The sequence below is a fragment of the Pleuronectes platessa genome, chromosome 10 (assembly GCF_947347685.1).
Source record: "Pleuronectes platessa chromosome 10, fPlePla1.1, whole genome shotgun sequence".
NCBI lineage: Eukaryota > Metazoa > Chordata > Actinopteri > Pleuronectiformes > Pleuronectidae > Pleuronectes > Pleuronectes platessa.
Window position 1 is genome coordinate 25,501,416 of NC_070635.1, and position 22,623 is coordinate 25,524,038.

General features: G+C 42.3%; 1 protein-coding gene across 1 annotated transcript in view; it reads left to right on the forward strand.

Annotated features, from left to right (window-relative positions):
* zfpm2a (zinc finger protein, FOG family member 2a) overlaps positions 1-22,623 on the forward strand; it is a 122,716-nt gene that overhangs the window by 30,003 nt on the left and 70,090 nt on the right. Inside the window, exons 2-3 of the mRNA XM_053432048.1 lie at positions 10,322-10,480; positions 17,394-17,495. Of these exons, the coding sequence (XP_053288023.1) occupies positions 10,322-10,480; positions 17,394-17,495 (261 nt within the window). The remainder of the gene's footprint in view (positions 1-10,321; positions 10,481-17,393; positions 17,496-22,623) is intronic.

Genomic DNA, 22,623 nt, shown 5'->3' on the forward strand with positions numbered 1-22,623 from the left:
CTTTAGGGTATGCAGCGTGTCAAGCTGCGGTTTGTTGTCATGATAATCCCCCTCATTTGTAATGTCGGGATCAGCAGGTTACGGCTCTCCACTTGCCTGCCATGTCAAGACTTGGGACTGGCGAGGTGGATTGTCATTTCTGAAGCAATATTTTGACAGCGCCTTCACTTTACTCGTATGCTGCAGCTCAAAGGTCAGAGCTGTGCCACTTCCATTTACTGTGTGTGAACACTCAATCCCTGAGGAGTGGATTTCTCTACAACCCCCCCCCCCCCCCCCCCCCCATATGCCTCCACCCCTCTCTCTGTCTCTCTCTCTCTCTCTCTCTCTCTCTCTCTCTCTCTCTCTCTCTCTCTCTCTCTCGCTCACACACACACAAGACTGTTTACATACGTAAACAGTCTTGCTTTCTGCCTCTCACCATTTAACTTACTTGTTTTAGGAGATATATGTCAAGGCGCGTCCCACACACGCCTTAGAATGGGTCTAAAGCCTCCAAATTGAAGTACAATTACAATTTATAAACCTTTATAAGAGGGTGAACGGAAAGAAGCAGCTCCGTTCAGTTTAATTCACTGTGATGCCTGATTCAACCCCCCCCCCATGATTCTAATTAGTGTATCAATAAGACCCGGCACCTTTCCCTCAGTCACTGCTGTCCTCCTTTACCTCATATCACACACTGCTGGGTATTTTTCAAAAACACACTCCGGTATGATTGTTGCAACAGCACAATGTTTCAATGGTGTAGCTGTCATCCATTTTCCTGTGTGCTCAGTGCCACTCCTCAGACACCGAGGCAGGTTGTGTCAACCAAATAAGGCACTTGTCAGTAGTACAAAAAGACATTGTTGCTGGTCCATTGTTACCTGCTCTGCCAGCTATCATATAGAAAGTGATGGAGCAACGGTGTTTTTGGAGCGCGGTGCAGCTCCAGAGCCCCAGGGGTATTATGGGTGTAAATCTCCCTCACACAGTTCTGCTCCAGGCCAGGGAGAGCATCATCATTAGCCGGAGCAGATGGAGGGGCTTCAGCAATGTTTTCCTCTCTCTTCTGTCAGACTATACTGCTGGAATCTAGTTTGATACAACGCGGGTGGATGGGAGCAACAGCCCAAGACCAGACAATGAGTGATGAAATCCACATGTAATCAGATGAAAGCTGCAGAACACACACACACACACACACACACACACACACACACACACACACACAGGCACACACACAGAGACACACACACATAAAGACAGTCTGATTCATCATTTATTAGTGAAGTGGTGAGGGTGGATGTTGATTAAGAGTTGTGCGGGTTCACACTGTATGTTTGTGCTCTTTTGTTTCAGTGGGAAAGAGGCAGCAGGCAAACGGTTGTCACTATTATTGTCTTTAAAGGCAAAGTGTGACGTCGTAATAGTCAATTTATGGTTTTAGCTAATTTGCAAGCAAAAAATATCAAATGTCTTACTTCACAGTCAATTGGCAGTTGGCCAGGGAGAATGAGAAGATGTGTCATCATGAGCTCTGGAAAATTGTGATTGACCTATTTCACTATTTTCTGATGATATATTGAAAATAATACGCACATTACTCAATGATGAAAATGTGCCCAATCATTACCTGCAGCCTAATATATATATACGATATTATTATTATAGTTAAAACTTTGTGTGTAATATCATTAAATATAAACCAGAGTATCCAGTTTTTACTGTTCCCTCACATTTTTTCTATATATATATAGTCTATGAAGATAATCAAATTGTCAAGTTTGCATACATTAATTATAAGATATACTGTAGACTATAACTGAGGACACAATCAAATGTTTTACTGACTTTGTGAATAGTTTTATCATATTGATATCACAACAATATTACACGGTAGTCAGCAGAACATCTAGCTGAGCAGTACTAGATAATATCACATACTGTGGATGTTGTGAAAATGTGGCATTAAGCAACACAGGTGAATGAACACCAGTGGTTTCAGATGAAAATGATTTTGTTTACTTATCTGTGTCGTAGAAATTAAGTGGTAGCAGTGGAAACATCAATCCGATGAAAAGTAGCAGTGCAGCACTGAGGTCAAGCTCATCTAATAGTGGAGGCTATGAAAACGTATAGCCAAGTTAACTTTCATTTCCAGCAGATGCTGTGGTGGCAGCACAAACTTAAGAAGCAGAGTTTGTAATGTCATCAGAGTGAGTGATGGAAGAACAGATATTCTTTTCAGCTTCACTAGTTAATGTTAGCTCGGCAGGAAAAGTCATGTCATTCATTTTGCAGCTCAAAGCTTACCAGCAGATGCTTTTAAAAATAATTTGAAAAATTTGACCATTCCATTTGTTCCATTTATTTGCCCTTTTTTGCATTACAGACACTTGGATCTTCCAATGTTTAAAAAACATACATACTTACATGAATTTAAACAGGATTGTGTTAACTGCAATTATTGTCTTTCCTCACTTGTAGACAAAAAACTCTGGAGCATCATTCCTGTGCATTCCAGCAGCACCACACCTGTAATTTAACACAAGATGTCCGTAATAGCTTTTCCAAGTTTTTAGACTGAAATGGAGCAAATGACCAAGATCTGATATTTCATTAAAAAGCCAATATCAGTCTGATACAAAAGTTAAAGCCCAACTACTGCAACTAATCTTAGCAATCATTTATCAATGAGGAGTATTTATCTCCGGCAGCCACGAGCTCCCCATTGATGCAGCAGTATTTCACTGTGTGCTAGAGGCCCGCTATCCAGGGAGCACGGAGTGTGTGTGTGTGTGTGTGTGTGTGTGTGTGTGTGTGTGTGTGTGTGTGTGTGTGTGTACGTGTACGTGCGTGTGTGTGTGCGTGTGTCTGAAGCACTGGCAGAATCCTAATCTTCCAGCAAGAAGCTTCACTTGGCCAGATCAAGAATTAGGAGCGAGGCTGAGGGGGGAAGGAGGAGCACGGGGGGAGGGAAAAAAGCCCATCTCAGTCTGTGTTTTAAAGGACAGTGCTTTGAATGTCATTTGACAATTTCCTTTTAATTAGAACTAATTTACAGAAAGATGCCCACCAGCTAATCTTTACAGGATAATTAACTTCTATTTTCTTTACTTTTAATTAAAAAGTGGAAAAGATTTAGCTGATCCATAAAGAATTGTTCTTTTGAAATGTTCATCAGACTTCACACTTCTTTTGGCATTGGTAATATTTAGATCATATCTGCTGCTCACAGTCTCCACTGAGTTACTGCAATGATTTTCTCCCCCTTATCCGAGGTATTAAGAAGTGGAACTATCAATAGTAGAAATATGAACCAGCGGCAAATTAGAATTGAATTAATGAAGAATTTATTGCAAAAGGAACCCTCCATCCCTCACAATACTGGAATGAAATTGACATCTTAGATATATCCATTTCATAGAAATTCCTTGATGGGAAAATATTGTTTTATCTACATTATTTGATACAGTAATCATTTTTCTTTTACTGAAGGCTCCCCATTAAATTCTTTGAACTGATGCTCGACTAAAAGCGATTTGTTGCAGAAGCAGTTCTAGCATTTCCGGCACTGCTCTTCCAACCACCACAGTGAGGCCGCTGAATGTGATGAATGCAACGCTTTTCAGGTTAAACAGCAGCGTCTTATTAAGCTCTGACTTAGACACAGTGAAATGCTCACTGCCTCTGCAGGATGAAAACTCCCTCAGCCTCATCAGAGCTGCTGGAGAAAAGTCTTTTCTCGCCACTGTTAGCACCTTCCAGCAGACTTTTTACTTAGTGGAGATAAAGTGAGCCAATATGAGGTGAGCGTGCTGTAGACAGAGCCTCCACTCGTCTGCAGACAAGCCAATGGCTGAAGATGGATGCCCCCACTTAACCATGATAGCTCCCTGGAGGAGCCTCACTCAATGGCTTCATTAAAAGTGAACGTTCTAGTGAAAAGCTCGCTTATAAACCAGTAATTAAGACCACACATATTTTACCCGCTTTGTTTCAGCTGTCACGTCCGGTGTACAGGCACATGGTTAAATTTTATTTCCTTAGAAGTAACAGAATGACACTAATAAATCACTCAAAAGAGGAGAAGCAAGTCTGTAACAGGAAAGGCAGCATACTAACAATTTCAACAGCATTTGAATATGTCCGATGCCCCTGCAAAGCAAATGTTACCATGCAAGAGAGGCATTAACTAAGCCCATATTACTTGGAGGACAAGCTTTGTGACTTTTATGGACCAGACGTTGTACCAGTGTCCACTTGGATGCGTGTGTGTGTGTATGTGTGTGTGTGTGTGTGTGTGTGTGTGTGTGTGTCTGTAATCTCCAGAGAGACAAGTAGAGGCAGTAGAGTGAAGCAGGACCCAGCTAACTCCACAGAGAAACTGGCTGGCATCTGCTGAAGCCCTCGGGCACGCTCAGAGGTGCCTCCAGCATTTTAATGGCATAGTCAAATGCCAGCATGTTTTCATGCCATTCCAATTCAAATTCATTGGATACAGAAGTAAGCGTGTGTTATTCCCCTTCAACAGTCCAGACAGAAACACTGGGCGCAACAACACAGAACTTAGCAAGTCTGCAAACATGTTGGGATCCAACGTTGTGTCTGATTGGAGTAAGATACTCCACCGAATTATGGTAAAGCATTTGAAAATGTGAACAGAAGTAAATCAGAACATTATTCTGCATCTGGGTAGCATTTTCCGCAGCTCCGCAGAAAGTGCTAGTGATACCGTTTCCCAGTCGTCAGGCGTGTCTACTTCTTACTGCACCAAGCAGAAACATACAGTTAGTGGGTCATCTAAATGCATGATGTCATCAGATGCCATCTCTCGTGCTGCAGCCTCACAGAGGAGAGTGTGTGTTTCCCATGTGCGTGTGCGTTCTACAAGGATGTGAATACATTTATCCATCCACCCCCGATGAACCCGCCCTCCGTCCCCCTTCTTTTTTTTTTCACCACAATTTCCAGACGAGCATTGGTGCTGAGTTTTCAAGCAGTTTGTTGACTGTTGATTGTAAGTGCCCAAATTTAGGAAGGCAGCCATTTCTAATCACCAGAATTACATTGCTTAGCAACCGGAAAATCAAGTTAAACAATACCATTGCTTATACTTGGTCACAGACTGCGGCTCTGAGAACACATCAGTCTCCACTGAAGCTGCTCCACGCTCCTCCCAGCACACACACAATCACACAAACACACACGCACACATTTACACACAAACAGCCCTTCACAGAAAGAAATATACAAATGGTAATTTACTTTTGACTTGTGTTACAGCATTAGCTCCACATTTAGTTTGATCACAGTGTACATCGATGAAAAAGGCTCCTGTTTCTGAAACATTGACGCAATATGAAAAAAGATGATTGAAATGAGAAATTCCTTTGAGGTTTCCTGTAGCATATTAAGCTATTAAGAGTTGCGTAAATGGTATCTATTTCATTACAGTGATCAAGGATTAAATTAGAGGCTTGAGCCCTGTAACATATACACTCTGTCTCCTCTATGGCTGAGGGAGCCCTCTGCTTCCCAAAGGTCATTAGAGCTAAGGAGAGAGTATGGCCCCCAGTCTCACCTCGCCTCCCTCCACTTTCTCCTCCCTCGCTTTCTCTTCTGTCTCACACTTCCCAACCCATCCTGCAAGGAGACAGTTTTTTTTTCTCTCTGTTTCATATTTTTTTGTCAGAGAGCAAATGTTTATCCTTTTTTTTCTCCAGCTGTGGGGGTAAACATAAGCCTACCTAGCTCACAGCGTAGAGCCACTTGCGACTTGACTCAAAGTCTATGTTTCTATAATTCCTCCCACGCAGAAGTTTTAAAAGTCCTGCAAAGTAGGCGTGTGTGCTCACCTGGAATTGAGGAAAGCCATGTATCAGTGTTGGCACAAAGGGCCAGTCACACGGAGCAGAGCTGGCAGGGATTGAACGTCGTGGCCCTGTTGGATTTTAGGGCTGCATTATGCATTCATGTTTAGTCTCAGGTGCTACGTTTTATCCCCAGGCCAGCTTGGACACATTTTCAATGAGCCTTTTGGATGAGAAACTGTATAGGTGGGAGCAAAAATGATTTCCATGCTTATAGAGATCTGCCGCTTTGTTCTGTCAGATTCAATTACCTCACCTCTAATTAGGGAGCTATAGAGGAGGCTGGGTTTGTGATCCACACATCACACTGTGGAGCCTGCTGATAATGCGAGGTATCGCTATCACAGTCCGACCACAAGCTCACCACATTGCGGACGGCTGACAAGGCACGCCATGAAAATTAGCAGTCAGTTATACAGTCTTGCTCATACGCACGTTTGTTTAGAGCTCTGGTTTGGTTAAAAAGTTTGAGTTTCCGAGACAAGGTTGGCACATCTTTGTGTTTTTTCCCCCCATGTTCTGTTTTATTAGACTCAGGCACAGACTTGTGTGTTTTCCTGAAAGATGCTCACTCCACCACCTCTGTCCGTATACTCCTATTTTCCCTGCTCCCCTTCCTCTGTGACTCATTAATCCTCTGTCCATCGTATGGTCTCAGAGTATCACCCCATTTTATAGACTCAGTTGGGGCATTACTATATCCCTCTCTGGAGCTCCACTCCACATGGCCGATCCCTATCAGACAGAGGCCATGCCATGAACAAAAGAGCCACTGTGATCAAGCTTGTATTCAGCTACCAATGTCTCTATTAGCATTGGCTGCTCCTGCCTGCTGCTCCTGGTGCATGACTGTTTGAACAGGGCTGAGATGTCTCGCGCTGCTCAGCAGAGGAAGAGTGTGATGATTGTGGATGAGACAGTTCAGAGTGGAGGGAGCGGGTGACATGGCTGTGGGGGTGTAGGGATATCTGGACACTGACCCAGATTGAGAAGAAGTTCAGACAGGTTGCAGTTTCACAAAACGTCCTTATGAAGTTGAGTGGATAGTGTCATTGTGCTGGGATGATTCTAGCGCATCTATAAAGTAAACCTTGTGGATTAGCACACGACTGAACAGAACAGCTGCTGGGCTCAAGGTTACAGATAGTTATTATAGGTGCAACTATTCTCTTATAATCTAATGATTATTTTTCACGGTTAACTGATTCATTATTTAGTCAAGTTCAGACCATTTTGGCTTGTGACCTCAGAGAAGTGAAGTGAAGTGTCCTCGTGAACCCTCATCACAGATTAATGCTTTAATGAAGAAAATGAGCAATTAAATCAAAGAGGGATTGTTTCAGCTCAAGGTCTTTTAGAGGCTGGAATGTGTAAAAGTATCCAGGATTTCACCAGAAACACGGCAAAAATCAAAGATAAAACATTATTTGTGATATTTTTTTTTATGTATTTATTGTCATTATTTTGTTTATATCTCATTTTATTGGAGCACCCGTAATTATCTTGTAACCCTGCCTCCAGGGTGTGAACAGTCCATTCAAACATGAGGATACATGGTCCTCTGCATGTTTTGTCTGTTCAAAACCCAAAGGAGTTCAGTTTTAAACTATAAAAGATATGTGAGAGACTGGAGCAATTGACTGCATTGTTTGCTTGATAAATTAAATCAGTCAATTAAAATCATGGCCCATAATTTTCACCTCAACACAAGACAAAATTATTTTGTACTAGACAGGGGTTATATTCAAATCATAATATAACAACATTTAAAAAACTGAAAAATCATTAGGAGATGGTGGCGTCTCTATTTCTTCTGTAAACACTGTGGAAGTTTGAGACGCCCACTCGGAGCAGAGCAGTCTTCTCTGATTACACTGACAGAACAAAACAGATGCAGTCGGTTGAAAACGAGAAAAAAAAAACACCCCACAGATTCCCAGGGGATTTGTGGCTTTCCAAAAACAGTGTTTATGCTGTGCTGTCACCTCCCATTCAAAATTCCTTGGTTTTACAAATTTGTGCGTCTGTTGTGACGAGCGCGCCTATTAAAAGTGGGCTGCTCGGTGGTGAAGTGCAATGCGGACGCCCTCCCCACGGTGCCATTGGCCATCTAAACTCCAGAGGAGGCCTGATAAGAGGGTGAAGCGGCAGACATTCCTCTGGCCCAATTCGTCAGCAGACCCTATAGAAATGCACCAACAAGCGCGGGTCACACAGTGAATGTGACAGGATTTTAAACAGTACACAACTAAATATAGCAGGAACGCCACTATCAGAAAATGAGTTAGGAGTGTGGTGCTGGTCGTTTAGAAAGTCATTATTCTTATCATTGCTGTCTCTGAAATAATTTCAGGTCTCTCCATGCAATGAATACTGTATAATAAGCTAAACACGTGAGAATGCGAACAAACTTTGGTAATCTATGCGGTTCCCCAAGAAGTAGCCATCGGACCCCCTTTAGAGTCTCCAACTGGGTGGAGCATTTCATTTTTTCCATATTCAGCATGGCCTCCAGGATCTCTATCAGTTTGAAAATGCTCCATTTAGTTACTATCTGTTGGAGTGGGGAAGTGAGATGCCCTTATTCTGAGTCTATTAAACCTCAGCTCTATCTCATCTTATCTCCCTAATCTTTGTGTCTTATTGACCATGAAGTTTATCTTTAATCTCCCTTTACCCTTATTATCACACAACACTGTAGGTCTATTTTCCATGGTGCAATGGCGCTGCTGTATTTGCCGGCAACAGAGGAAGAATCGTTTAGTTGTACACACAGTTCTTATTCAGCTGTGTAATGGAATGTGTACAGAGCGTGCGTATAGAAATGTATTTCCCCGCTTTCTTTCACACTGTCTTCAATTGGCTTGGCAGGAGCTTTTAACGGCAGTCATACAATCTCCCCTTGATACTGCGATATTTATCTCCCGGTATCATCTTAAGCGATGGTAGACTCATCGAGTCACTTCACGCTTCACTTCACTCCTCAGCGAATCAGCAGAAGGCATCAGATAAGATCATAAAACTGTATCCTAATTTAAAAGCAGCACTCTGGCTCCACAGTGTCTATTAGAGATCTGTGTGCTAATTCTTTTCATGTCCTGGGCTCCTGCAGATGTAGGCTTCTACAAAGGAGTAATTTATAAGACTAATGAAAAGAGCAGGCAGTTTGTGGACATCAGGGGGGGTCTTTTATGAGGCTCGGTGTGGGAAGAAAGAGAAACAGGAGAGGCACACCAGCCCCATTTTGTGAACTGAAATTATTGCTTTATTAAAGCTGAGGGGCTCACTCCCTCTACAATAGAACAAACATGCTGAAAGGTGTCAAGAGGATATCAGTGCACTCTGTTTGAGCTCCAGGATGATGCACAGGAGGCTGCAACATAGCTCATGTGTGACAGGCAGAGACGGAGACAGCATCCACATCTAGCAGGCAGCAGTGGCAGCACTTTTGATATGATTATTCAGTTTAATCACGGCTCATAATACTTGGAGGACAAGCTTTGTGACTTTTATCGACACTTTTTTTAGTTTTTGCTCGGAGTGAGTTCTTTCAAATATAAACTAGCCTTAAACTTGAAGTGTTCCGTCGCTTCTTTGCTATGGTAATTCATGTGCTGACATTGTAGACGTGTTTTGTGGGAAGGAGAGGTGTGCAAGATGCACATTATCTTAATAACATTCAAAAGCCGGGTGAGATGTTTTTCACAGCTAATACAATTCAGGTAGCAGTACAGTAATTCCATCAACGCCCTTGATTGAAGCAAAATGGTAATATGCAAATACCAAAAGAGATGTACAGCTACAAGCAAAACGCCGAAATCATTTAGATTTAAAGAAATAATATTGCACAGAGAGGGGAAAAATTAATCACACGGAAAAGTGTCTCCTTTAAGATTGCACTGGTGTATTACCCGGAGGCATGGAATGTAAATGGAAAATCAACATTGTACCCTGTGATAAGGCTAACAAATTAATAAAAGTATTTTTCTTTCCTCCTCCCATGCTGATGCCTGTATGAAAGTCTGGAAAGGAACTTTTTTTTTTTTCCTCCTTCCCTCCATCTGTGTGAGGTTTTGTTTTGCAGGAAGCAGGATTAACATCACAGCTCACCTTGGCTGCATGTCAGCTTGTTTTTCAGAGAGCACACAGTCTCAAAGGGCTTTTTCAATATGCTGTAATGGAATGAAAATAAAATTGGAATGAAATATTAAGGTAAAATAATATTCTTTATTGACATGGCTTTATATTTGGCTATACTGGATGTGTGAACATAGAATACAGTGCAGCGCTGCACTTTGAATAACTATGCAGTATCGCAACAAAAGAAACAAAGAGAGGCAGAAGTTATTTTTTTAATGAAAGCCTAAAGGATGTGATGCAACTGCTGAACATCTCCCTTATGTGTGTATGCATGTGTGTGTGTCTGTGTATGTATGTGTGTTTGTGTGTGTGTGTTCCCTCAGGTCCTCTAGAGGATGGCCTGGAGGAGGAGGAGGAGGAGTGCGTCTCTGAAGAGAATGAGCTCTTGGCCAAAGACGAGTTCTCGGCGGAGGAGAACTTCACTGGCGAGTTTGAGACTGAGAACATGAGCTGCGAAGATATGGAGTACTTCTGCAACAAAGGTGATGATCCCGTACTTGTTCTACACTCCATAATTCCAGAAACCGGTCTACGCAAACAGTGTGTGGTTTTCTTTTTAATGTCTAATATGACACAATATGTTGAGCAACCCTGGTGCCAAGCATCAAAAATAAGTTTCACTCCTGCCAATGGTGTCTAATAAAATCCGTCAACATGCTCAAATCAGACCTGGCAGAATTTGTGTCCGAATGCGAATTCCTCCCGCATCACCCCCTTGAGTTGAAACTATCCATTTTGATATTTGATCCCAGCAATCCACTCAAGAGCAGTGGTTTGATCTGAAAGTGGGAGATGGCATCGGCAACACCGGCTCTCCCTCTGTGATAGTGCTGTGAAGGTGTGCTACGGTACACCAATGCACTGGAGAGCGTAGCGCTTCCCTTTGAGCCAGCGCTGAAGCTCTGTGAACACTCTGCTCGGAGGTCCAGCACTATAAAGCACAGCCAAATGCGCCCTGAGTCCTCTTTGAACTCCAATTCAATTAGATTGCTTCTTTGTATGTTTGTTTCATTTCGGTCACACCTTGCCATCACAGGAGCTAATTTGTGGTCTGCTCCAGGTTACAGTGTGAAGATGACAGAATTGTCCCTCCTCCCCTCCCCCTAAGTCCCCCTCTCCTCCTACCCCCCGGTTGCGTGGCTTTCGCTACCCCAGGTGTCCCCACTCTTACAGGCTCGCGGATGCCATAAATTTGACTTTTTAATGAAGAACCTATGCTTTGAATGTCTGCCTCCTCTTTCTCCTTTCAAAGGGAAATTTGTTTAGAATTATTTCTTCACACTTCTAAACTGATGTGCCTCGTGGGATTACATTATTGCGGGGGGGGGGAATCTTTCATGTTTCAGGTGGGCTATGCCCCAGTAATCGTATCAATAATGTTTTCCTTTTGTTCTTTTGAGAAAGTTGAACGGCACAATTGTTCGGAAATTGCAATTACCAGCGACGCCTCGTTTGCTCTACCCTTTGTCTCCTTCGTAATGTGTCCTTACTCAAACTTCAAAGTACAATGTATGGTCTTGTAATAACCCAGAAGCTACGAAATAGGGGGCACAGTACATATTGGTGGTTACAGCAAGGAGAAAAAAAAGTACAACTTCTGGAAATTTTCAAAGAGCCTTGTCAGAGACGTTTGAAAAATTCCCATTGTCTTGGATGAAACCTTATGAGGAACTGGGCTGCAAATCTCCTGTCTGTTCCCCGTGTTTATGAATAAAGTCAACACTAAATAGTAATCCCAAATGTCAAATACTACTTTTATGGGACACTAGTAATCTGTTCTTTTTCATACACCAGCCAAGTCAGATTTTTATTATGACTCTGCTATCTAAGCTTACAGTAGCTAAGTCTCCTATTGCCTCCTAAGACCCGAATGATGTACTATCCAAATGTCCCTTTTCCTCATGCCACGTTGTGCGCAATCATCAGGTGTAGTCATTTTCCCCATGATCCCTTGCTCAATTAGATCTATTTAAAACTAATGTCGGAGTGGCTTAAATTTACCCCACTTCTGTGAAAGTGCCGTGAATTAAACAGGACGCAATCCTGGCGGCATTAAATGGTTTAAGTGTGTTATTCCTCGACTATAGGAGGAAAAAGAGAGCCCCTTGATTAACTAAACCCTCTCAAATGTGATGGCGTGCTGTAATTAGCCCTGTGCGGACTTGAACGTGGATTTTAAAGCAGCCACTCATCCCATGGCCTTTATCTTCGGCTGCTTCCCGGAGAATACGGTCTCCCGTGTAAGGTTCCTCCACTGAGCAGTGACTCTCTGGTCTTAGCTTAGCCTTGTATCTGTGTAGTCACTCTCTGAAATGGGCTTGTCAGGGGGACCTAAAACCTCCATTAAAAGTTTCAGTCTATAATAGGTATTAAAAAGCTGTAGAAACACAAAGAGGAGTACCAATTTTCATTAACATATGAAGCACTTATTAACTTTGATCAGAGTGCGGTGAAGTAGTAAAGCCGCTTAAAGGCGCAAAGGTCAAGAAGTTGAATGCCACCAAAGACTCAGTCATTTGCCTTACCCTTGCAGAAAAGGGACTCCCCAGATAAGTGCATGGAGCACCTTCATGTCCCATCTTGGTCTCGGGCTTGGGAACCTTTAAACTGGTTGATGGTTGGCTCTATAACCTGTTCAGTTAATGGTGTCACGGCTCTAGTGGGTTTTTGGTGTTCTTACATGGATGTGGTTTGTGAAGTGCTATCACATACAGGAGCCTGGTAGCTTAAAATTAGCAAACGATGCTCTAGGCAAGGTAATAATAATATAATTAGTAGAAGAATACAGTGGAACTCTGAAACAGTCCATTCTGCACAATTAGTGCTTTTACTATTGCTAAGCAAGACTTATTTGGCGATTTAATGATATCATAATATTTTTTCTGCTCCGGTTTTACTACTTTTGAATTTCTTCCAACACCGACCTTGAGATTTATTTTGTGATGCCTTAGAGGGCTTCTGAAGTGTGAGAACCACTGGTCAATATTATCCATAATAGCCACCACCAAATAGTGCACACCTAAACTATTACAATTAGAATTGTGGCACTAATCTACCATTCAATGTATGAGGAGTCCTTTGTCAGGGACGCGAAACATAATGCATCTGAAACACCATATGGGGGTGAAATGAAGCAGCTTGCTTGAACAGAGAAGGAACACAGATTTAACACACCTACACTCAGAGGGGGTCTGCCGACATAGCGAGAGCATTGTGAGAAAAAAAAGGCTCTTATCATAAGAAATAACCTTGACTTTCCTTTGTGATTAAAACAGAGTCTTCAAACCTCAAACAACAACTAAAAAACTCCTGCTCAGTCACCCCCGCATTTATGGGGCTCTGCTTGTGAAGAGCCCACATTCCACAGCAAAGATTTATACACACCTGACTCCATAATTGTTGGAAATATACACTGGGTTTATATACTATGTGTGGCATCTTTTTTTTTTTACTGAAATTGTGAAATTTCACCTTGCAGTTTTACCCCCTCTTTTATTGTTGGCTATCTGTGAAGTTCAGCACAGGGTGTTGCCACAAGCTGTTCCCTCTCTGCGTTCCAAGTGTTGTCTGATGACAAATGACTTCCTTAGTTAGCTCTGACAGTAAATTTACATGTCATTTAATGTGTGTCAGATTCTAGATGTAAAACATATTTTTGTTGAGATAGATAACATGAACATTTTAAGCTCAAACTGCTCGATTTTGTTGCTATAGTGAGTGTCTATTGAGTGAGTGTCAGGATACATCAAGGGCAGCTAAATGTAAAAATGTGCACTCTTCTGCACCGCTCATGTTAAATTACAGAGCTACAGTGTAGTGACAAACATTTTATCACAGCAGAAGGGACAAGTGAGAGCTCAGGACTCCGCAGTCAACATTTTGACGAACAAACCCACCTTGACCCTTCAAATAACCTCTCAGTGGGTAATTTGAACCACAGCAGGCAGAGCCTTACAGTAACAAACAGAAAGTGCAGAATTAATTATGCCACTCTTTGTGTAACAAGGAAGTAATCAGAATCTCCAGCAACAGAGGAGGAATATCTCCTTGGCTCTTTTGCCACTGCTGCCAGTGCCTAGAATGGTAAATGTGGAATTTTAATGCACAGTTGATGCTGGAGAATATGGGGAAATGCTAATTTGTGGTGCGATAAGATGAATCGAGTCATCCCTTTAGCCCCATTTGACTCAGTGGAGGAAATTAATCATTAATGTTTGTTAAGTATGACAATCTAACTGGGCCAGATCTACATGCTCAGAGACTGAGGCAGAGCGAGATAAAGACCCAGGCTGCAGACAGGGAGGAAAACTGCCAGATTTGTAATGATGGGAATTTATTGGCATTTAAAGAGACAGTGGCAAAGCATTTCACTAATAGCCTCCCTCCATTGGAGTGCTCTGCCTGCCACAAATTGCAAGCAATTCAAACCTATTTTTCAGATAGCAGAGAAGTCTCACAGCTATGCTTGACTTTGGTGAAAAAGGTTGCTTCCTGGAATTTACTTTATCTGTTGCAGCATAATCTGCATCAACAACCAAATATGCAATATCAACTGACTAACACTACCACTGCTGGGGGAACCCCCCCCCCCCACACACACACACACACATAAAATTACATTCTGAGCTCCAACAGTAGCAAGATTGGTATGGGTTTCAGAAAAGTAATGAAATGAAATGTAATGTAAAAAAGTGGCAGTGGGTTCAAGTCACTGAGTCTAGAACGCAGTAACACATAGAACTGTGCAATCCCATACGAAGATTTAAAACCACTTATACTCTATTTTGCAGAAAGTGCGACCTGTCTCTAGACTCAGTGGTCAGGATTAGAGCTCTCAGGGCTCCTTAAAGTCACATGCCGGAGATTGACATTTTCAAGGGCTTCTTTGGCAGATACAATGCTAAAAGGGAGAGAAAAAGCCAATATGACATTGTTGCTACCTTGCTCGAGGAACTGTTTGTGTAAATCGCCTATAAGCTTATTGACCTGAATGTGTGGCACGCTGCGTGCGACTGCGATTTGGCTAGAGAGCTGTCCTTTGATAGAGCAGCGATAGGGCTGATTTTAACAGCTCACTGGCTCCTCTTGCATGCCCGCCAACCTTGCACCCAGCAGGCCATCTCGCCTCCCCAGCCCTCCCCGTCCATTCTGTTCTCCTCAGCCTTCCTTCGCTCAACCTTAAGTATCTCCGTTTGATTGCGGAGGAAAAGGAATCTCAGCCAGATGTAAATTATGATCTAGGCGATAATGTTGAGGATGATCTCTGACAATCTGTCTCCCTTGATAAGACTGCAGAGGGTTTCAATTCAAACGATAAAAAAGTCTCTATTTCCTATAGTAGACCTGTGTGTGTTAAATGTAGCACTTAGATCAATTTATTTTTAAATCAGAAAGGTGAAAATTCATATGAAAACGTAATAATAGGTCTCCATATTCTTTGTATTCTGGGTTTTATCAAACTGTTCTGTAAGCAAACAAGTGCTGCTCCAGCACTTCTTCCTCTGCTCTGTTTTTTCCTTGTGACATTTGTGCAGGAAACTTCATCAAAGCCCTGTGACATTGTTCCCTTGTGAGGTTGCCGGGGCGATTGTGTTTAAAATGCATTGCAAACTGTGTTACATAGACGGCAGAAAATCCTTAATCACTGCTTAATTAAGGAATCATCTTGTAGCTTCATTTCCCGGGCTGTAATTAAACACTTCCAATACGTTTCGTTAGAGGGCTTAACATGTTCGCCTGAGATCAAGGTAGTGCCTTTAATGTTATCTCGCCAGCTTTTTTAAACTCCGCTCCATTGGAAGGAACTGTTGATATACGCCTTTGTTATCCTCGTCATAATACGAGCCTAGTATGCTAAAGAGGTTCTCCAGGCCCAGCAATAAATAGTGGAGGAATTTAGTTGAGTGGGCTCCCTGATAATATACTGGGAGAGAGGAGGAGTTGGGGGAGAAATCGCCAGCCCAAGCAGACACTTGCATAAGCAAAACTGGGTCATAATGACCTCATGTACTGTAAGTAGGACATTTCTGCAGACTTCTCTGGCAGTATTACTTTTTTTCTTCGTACACACCTCTTCTTTTAGAGCGAGGCAGAAAGCTGACCTCCTGTTGGCAACATTTTTCTGCTTTCTTTGAAGTGAGCCCTGTCAAAAAATAAATAAATAAAAAAAGCTAAACAAGTGTGTGTGTGTGCTTGATCTGGAGATTAACCTGAGGACATAGGATGCAGGAATGTACTACTGACAGTTGTCACTGGAAATGTGATGACCTACTATTCTGAAATGCTATCACTCTCAGATGTGGTAAACAGCCGTGTGGTAAACAGCCGTGTGGTAACAGCGTGTATGTGTCTCTTAGGTCTGATGTCTTTTTAAATAAGTCCCATCTAAAGCACATCTTAAAATTATATTGTCTTCCCTAAATCTCTACATATAATAACTGCACATTCCCAGCACTTTTGTAGTGTATGAAGTGTAGTAATCCATTGTGGTAATCCAGGCCTGTCCTTGAAAGTTCATGATTGGGTTTAAAACATCAAAGGGCTGAAAATGATATGGTGACAAAAGTGAAAGAAATGTTCCTCCACAAACTACCACCACACCCCCCCAAGCAGGTTTGTCCCAGCTCCGAGACACACTCCGCTCAACCACTGTGTCGGCCACAACAGATTTATTTAGAGCACCACGCTAGGGACACCTACGAAGCACTGATTTATGTGCTTGTAAACTTTGAGTACATACTGTGCTTACTGTAGACTTGCTAAAACATTTTTAATTATAATTTCTTTCCATTAAGTGCATCTACGAATGCTCAACAGGCTCTGCTGTCAGTGATACGGCTGCACACTAAGAGGCAGAGTGTGTTAAGTAAGGTCTTTACACACTTACATCCAGGAGAGAGATACCCAAATATCCCTTAGCCTGGTCTGTGTGAGCCCCGAGACTGTAAATCAGCCCTACATCCTATAACACACACTCTAGCTTGCTCCACAATAGATCAAAAGGTAATAAATAGCCACCTCTCTCCCACACATTGCTTTCCTTCCTGTTCCATCGGGCTTCCTCCTGTTCCTGCAAGTACTCACAGGAGCTTGTCTCACATAAAAGTGTGCAGCTGGGCCTGGTGAGCTCACAGCAAACGTACACAAATAGAACTACATATACACACAAAGCCCAACAGTACATTCACAATAGCCACACAACATTTGATAAAGGCACACTCTAATATTACAGGAAAGAGCTCTAAATTTTTGCTGGGATAATATCAAAAGTCCATCAGACAGCACATTGCTGTGGTTAATTAAATTAGGTATCTCAAACATTAAATTTGGCTTGAGTGCGATTCACTTTGTGTCATCTGTGCTTGACGGACCTTTATTTTATTTTCTGTCTTGCAGGAGAGGAAGATGACAACCGACAAGCAGGCGAGTCGGAGATGGACACACAGGGGGAGAAGACCCGACATGCTGCAGTGGGCCCGGACGAATGGGATGGTCCAAGTAAGAACAAATCTTGTCACTTTCCTAGACATCCTCCAGGGGCCACCAGGCAAAGTTAATATAACTTAACTGTAATGCATGTTGCATAGGGGGAGGTAAGATGTTGATTTTGGCTTTGCATATACAAAATGAGCAACAGGAGATTTCTAAGTCTTGGGGAGAAATGAGGTAGATGTCTACATTCAATATAGAATGCTACTTAAATGTATACATACACACTTTTCCATTAACAGCACCATATTGCAAATATCTGCTGGATCAAAGAAGCAGGTTTCTTTTTTAAGGAATCCGGTAATATAAAACAGACACTGTTTTTCACTGCAGTTTACAACAGGTTTTTTTTTTTCATCTTGTTTTGGTCTCTTACTAAACGCAACTTCATCAACGTGATGGATAATACATTGAACAAGAGTGTTGCTCAGCAATTACTGCTCAGCAACAGCAAGCACACACACTGCTGACCACACAAAATATGAGTCATTTTTAATGCAGAAAATGACCTCGAGATTTTGTTGCAGGTATATGCATTTGTAAAAGAAAAAAAGGAGAGAAAGAAGAGATTTGAAAAGGGAAGAGAGAGAGAGAGAAAAAGGGAGAAAAAAGTGGATTTGGGCAAGTTATGCTCGCTAGCTTGAAGCCCCCCGGGGTGTGTATTTTATACTGACAGTGAATCAGTGTTATCGCACCTATCAGATAATGCATTTATCATTAAATTTCACATTTGCATTTAAATCTGGGGAAGGAAATGAGCATTGCTGGCTAAAGATAAGAGTGCTGGGACGACAGTAATAAACCATCACTGTGATCAGTCAGGAGACAGGGCTGAGGGGGTCAGCTCAGAACTATGGGGGCCGTGACAAAAAGAAGGCATCACATGCGGGAAAAGGCCCCTTTTGGGCAAGAAAATGCTGAGCTTAAAAATACTCCTTTGAAAAGAAGGGATGGCTGTAGCATGAGTAGATGTATTACTGACTGTAATTATACGTCCCTCTTCTACTTAGCCATCAGAATGAGAATTAGAGGCTCAGGAACTCGCTGCTGGACAGGCAGCGGAGGCAGAGAGAGGAGGGAGACTTGGATTTCCTGGGAGTGAAGTGTATCTTGCTCACGGTGAGGATGGCTGAACTGCAGAGGAGGCGGTGTGAGACATGATGTCCATTTTCATGTTTTTACTAAACCACAGCCTTCCAAGTTATCAAGTGACATCCAATCGCAGGACTTCAGCACTGAGTCCTCAAGTCTGGTGTGCATCCAACTTTAAGAGACGTGCTTTGATACACTCTGTGGTGGATGTGCACAGGCTTGATCTCTGCAGTCAGGATTACCATAGGAAAACATGTTCCTAATCAACTTGTTACCTCTTATGTACATTTCTCGACATCGCTATGATATACCAACCAATTAGTGAGTGACTTACACTGAGGCATTCGCGCCTCTCTTCTGTTTTCTCAATGGGCAGCATAGAGTGGGCAGAAATTAATCTTGGCGCATAATAATGCCATTCACTCTCCCATCATGGCTGCCACGAAAGGTCATTTCCCTTTTTAATTTTTCCCATTGTGCTGCAAAAGTCAGATGGGCATGTTATAATTTGAATAAAGAGCGGAATCAGACAATCAGATAGGGACGCTGGAAATGACATGACTTCCTGTTCATAGCGATTAAAAGCAAATTTATTTAGTTAGAGACTGTCTACCCTTTAATCTCTTTGTAAATGTTCTGATAGTTCGGCATTCAAAAGTTCTTTGTTATTCTTTGGCTTAAGTTTAAGCAGGTGTGATTATGATCACCAACAGATAATTTTTAATCACTGCGCGTGTGTGCATCTGAATAGGATGTGTAATGGCCGTTAACATAAAAAGAGAGTGAAGCCTTTTAATGAGGTGGGTTAACTCGGAACATGCCCACCTGCTTTGGTGATTCTATTGAAGCACCTCCATACCATTTCCCTTTTGCTGAGTAACAACAAAAGCCTTTACAATCTACATCCTGTAATTGAACTTTTTTTTGTCCCTGCATTTCATCTCCACTTTAGTAGCTCATGTCAAGTGCTGTCCGCGATTGCCCCCTGTTCTGTGATTGTCTTTCTCTGTGGTACAGCAGAGAACCGCACTGAATGACTCACTATTAATCTGATAGCTGGCTCTTCTCTGTTGTTCAGAGCGCCGGGTCTCTGATGTGGAACACCCAGTGAGTTTCCCTTTCTCTCCGCTCGTCTCTGCGACTATGTCCTTAAGCAAATCTGCACACTGATCTTCTGTCTCGTGCTCATTTCTCGTCACGGATGTTCCGCAATCAGCCGCTGATTTGGGAGATAGTGCGTCGTGCTATTCTATTCATTTTCATGGAGCAGCGATGATACGAATCTGAGTCTCTCATTCTCTCACACTCGCTCTCCTCTAGGCTAATTGGGAATGGCGTGCGTTAGCTAGCTAACTCTGCTAATGAACTTGTTCTCAGCCTTATCTCAATGCTTGCTCATGTAAACCACACCCCCTCATAAAAGTCATGGAAAGCCAGGGTTTGTTAAGAGCCCTGTTATTACGATCATTGCCATTTCTTCTATTCTGTTAAGCAGAATTTAGTTTCGTGCGGTATTTATTCATGCATTAGTCTGTCTACGATCTCAGCTAGTTGACAAAGAAACAAGATAACAAGTTGATATTGTCCATGAAGTATTTTACCACCACTGTTCAGATTTAAGATATACCTGATGGACGCTGCACAGTTCAGAAAGAATTCATTGTAATGCAACATGTACAAATGACGACAATTCTGCATGGGAGGTATTTATCAACAGCGGTTTTATTCAGGGCTTCAGGCTCATCAAGACTTTACAACTATCTCTCACTACAGGACAACACAATAGAACTTTACTGTCAGCCCCAGCGGGAAATTATCTTTGCAAAATTAAAGCGTTATTAAAGGGGCAGTCAACCTATTTATCTGCAGCATGCACAGATGAATATATTGTGCAAGTAATATATTTATTTGTAGCAGCATTAGCCAGAGTTTCTGTCTTATCAGCAGTACAATGCAATACAACTTTATTATCCAATGTAGTGGAAATTCCAGTTATTACATTTTTTAAAGGGCCTTCCACTGATTTCCCACCTAATGTTTTAGTTTATTTGTCACACAGTGTATTACTCAGTCAGTGAAATCAGCTCGACCATTCTAATGACTTATACTGACATGCTAATGCATAGCACATTAGAGACAACATTTCAAACTACAATTATTATTATTATTGAATTTGATATTGAATTCAAGCGATCTCTATCTTCTTCAACAAATATCATTCACAGAAAGCATGGGTTGCTTTCCACCAATACTATCTGTAAGAGTAAAAGCACAACAGAAAACATTACTTTGCAGAGGGGCTTATGTGACCATATCTGCCCGTTGGCTGCTGAGGTGTTAAAACTCTAAATCCCCCATCCTTGATGGGTAAAATCTATTTTGTAACTTCACATAATAAATAATTGCGCATTGCTGCCTTGGCATCGTACACGATGACATTAGGATCTGAGATATTGCAGCAAGCTCGCTGAAAATACTGCACACAGTTAAGGAGAAGATGCAGTAGGAGGAGATGAGTGTGACAGAGCGGTAAGTGAAGCGATATGATCACCTTGTCCACAAATCTCCTCTCTTGGCTTTCCCTGATGGCTGGCCTGGCCCGGCTTGCTCAGCTCCCGGTGCCAGCTGGGCAGCAGCCAGGGCAAGACAGGGGTCAGCTGAAGGAGCGGCCATCTGAGAATCTACCTGACGGTCAGACACAGACGGAGCACAAGCAAAAAGAACTCGCCCCCCCGAAACACACACACACACACACACCACCCTGAAAAGCTTCTATGGACCCCCTTCCTTCCCCTTTCAAGACATCAAACAGGCACAAGCTGAAAACGCAGCTTCACTCAGATGTAAAAACTCTTGAATTTCATTTTTGACTCCAGCCAACCCAAAAGGGTCTGTGACCAATCCATCTTCTTCCAGTCTCCCAAAAAAAAGAAAAGGAAGAAAAAAACAATAACCGTTTCGGGTTTAATGCACATATGTCATAGTAGGAGAACTGGAGGACCAGATGGCCACGATAGTGTGGCAGGTGCCTCAACAAATGTTTGCGGTTGCCCATGCTGCTATTTATATCGTGGTGAAACACAGACATGCAAATATTTGCAAAAGGACAGTGGGCTGTTTTTTGTTGGAAGTCAAAGTGATCAGCGAAATAAACAGATGGGATTAAACCTTTGGGCATCAGTCACCTGAACTTTGAAATTCCCTCAGTCCATCTAACTAAACTTAGTGGAAAACGGGAAAATACTAAAAATGAAGGTCGTACAAGACGGTTACAGGGTCTGATTAATACAGCTCCTCAAACTGCAATAAGCAGTTAAGTTTCAACATTTGGCCCCAAATGAACTGAGAGTGAATTGACCAAAACTCAACCACAGAGGAAAACTTTGAAGTTCTTGAGTAACGACATTCCATTTGAGGACAGGTCTGTCAGGTTGCTCTCAGTAAATAAGGCATTTTCTAACTCGGTGCCTAAGTCCATTATAAAGTCAGGGTGTCGTCAAGAAAGGAGGGGCGAGCTGAAATGAGGGAGAGAGACAAACGGAGCACCCAGATGCAGATTAGGCTGCGGAAGATGAGGGTGTAAAGGGATTTAATGGTAGGATGGATTAGAGAAATCCTTGTAACAATGTTAAATAATTATGGTTCCAGCCGAGATCAAAGCACCATTGATTGAACCCCTCAAGCCTTCAGCACACAGAGTCTTGGAAAGCAAAGATTCGTAAACTGGTGCTCAGACCACTCCGGCTGCTCCAGTTAAATTGGATTGGAAATATTAGGATATAGATGAATCCTTCAGGAGGCTTTCGCAAAGCTTTTGTCACCGGAAATGTAGCTTGGGAACGGTATGAAAGGTTTGATAGTGTACTGTCTCGACAGAATCATAAGACGAGGGTGTCGCAGCTGTCTCCACTGATACCTAAGCGTTTTAAGTAGACTTATAGACACACTTGACTGTTATATCAGCAAACTGAAAACCTTCAGCGCAGGCTTTCATTCGAGGTTTTATGTGTTTTTTTTCTCCCCCTCCGTCTTGTAATCAAGAAAT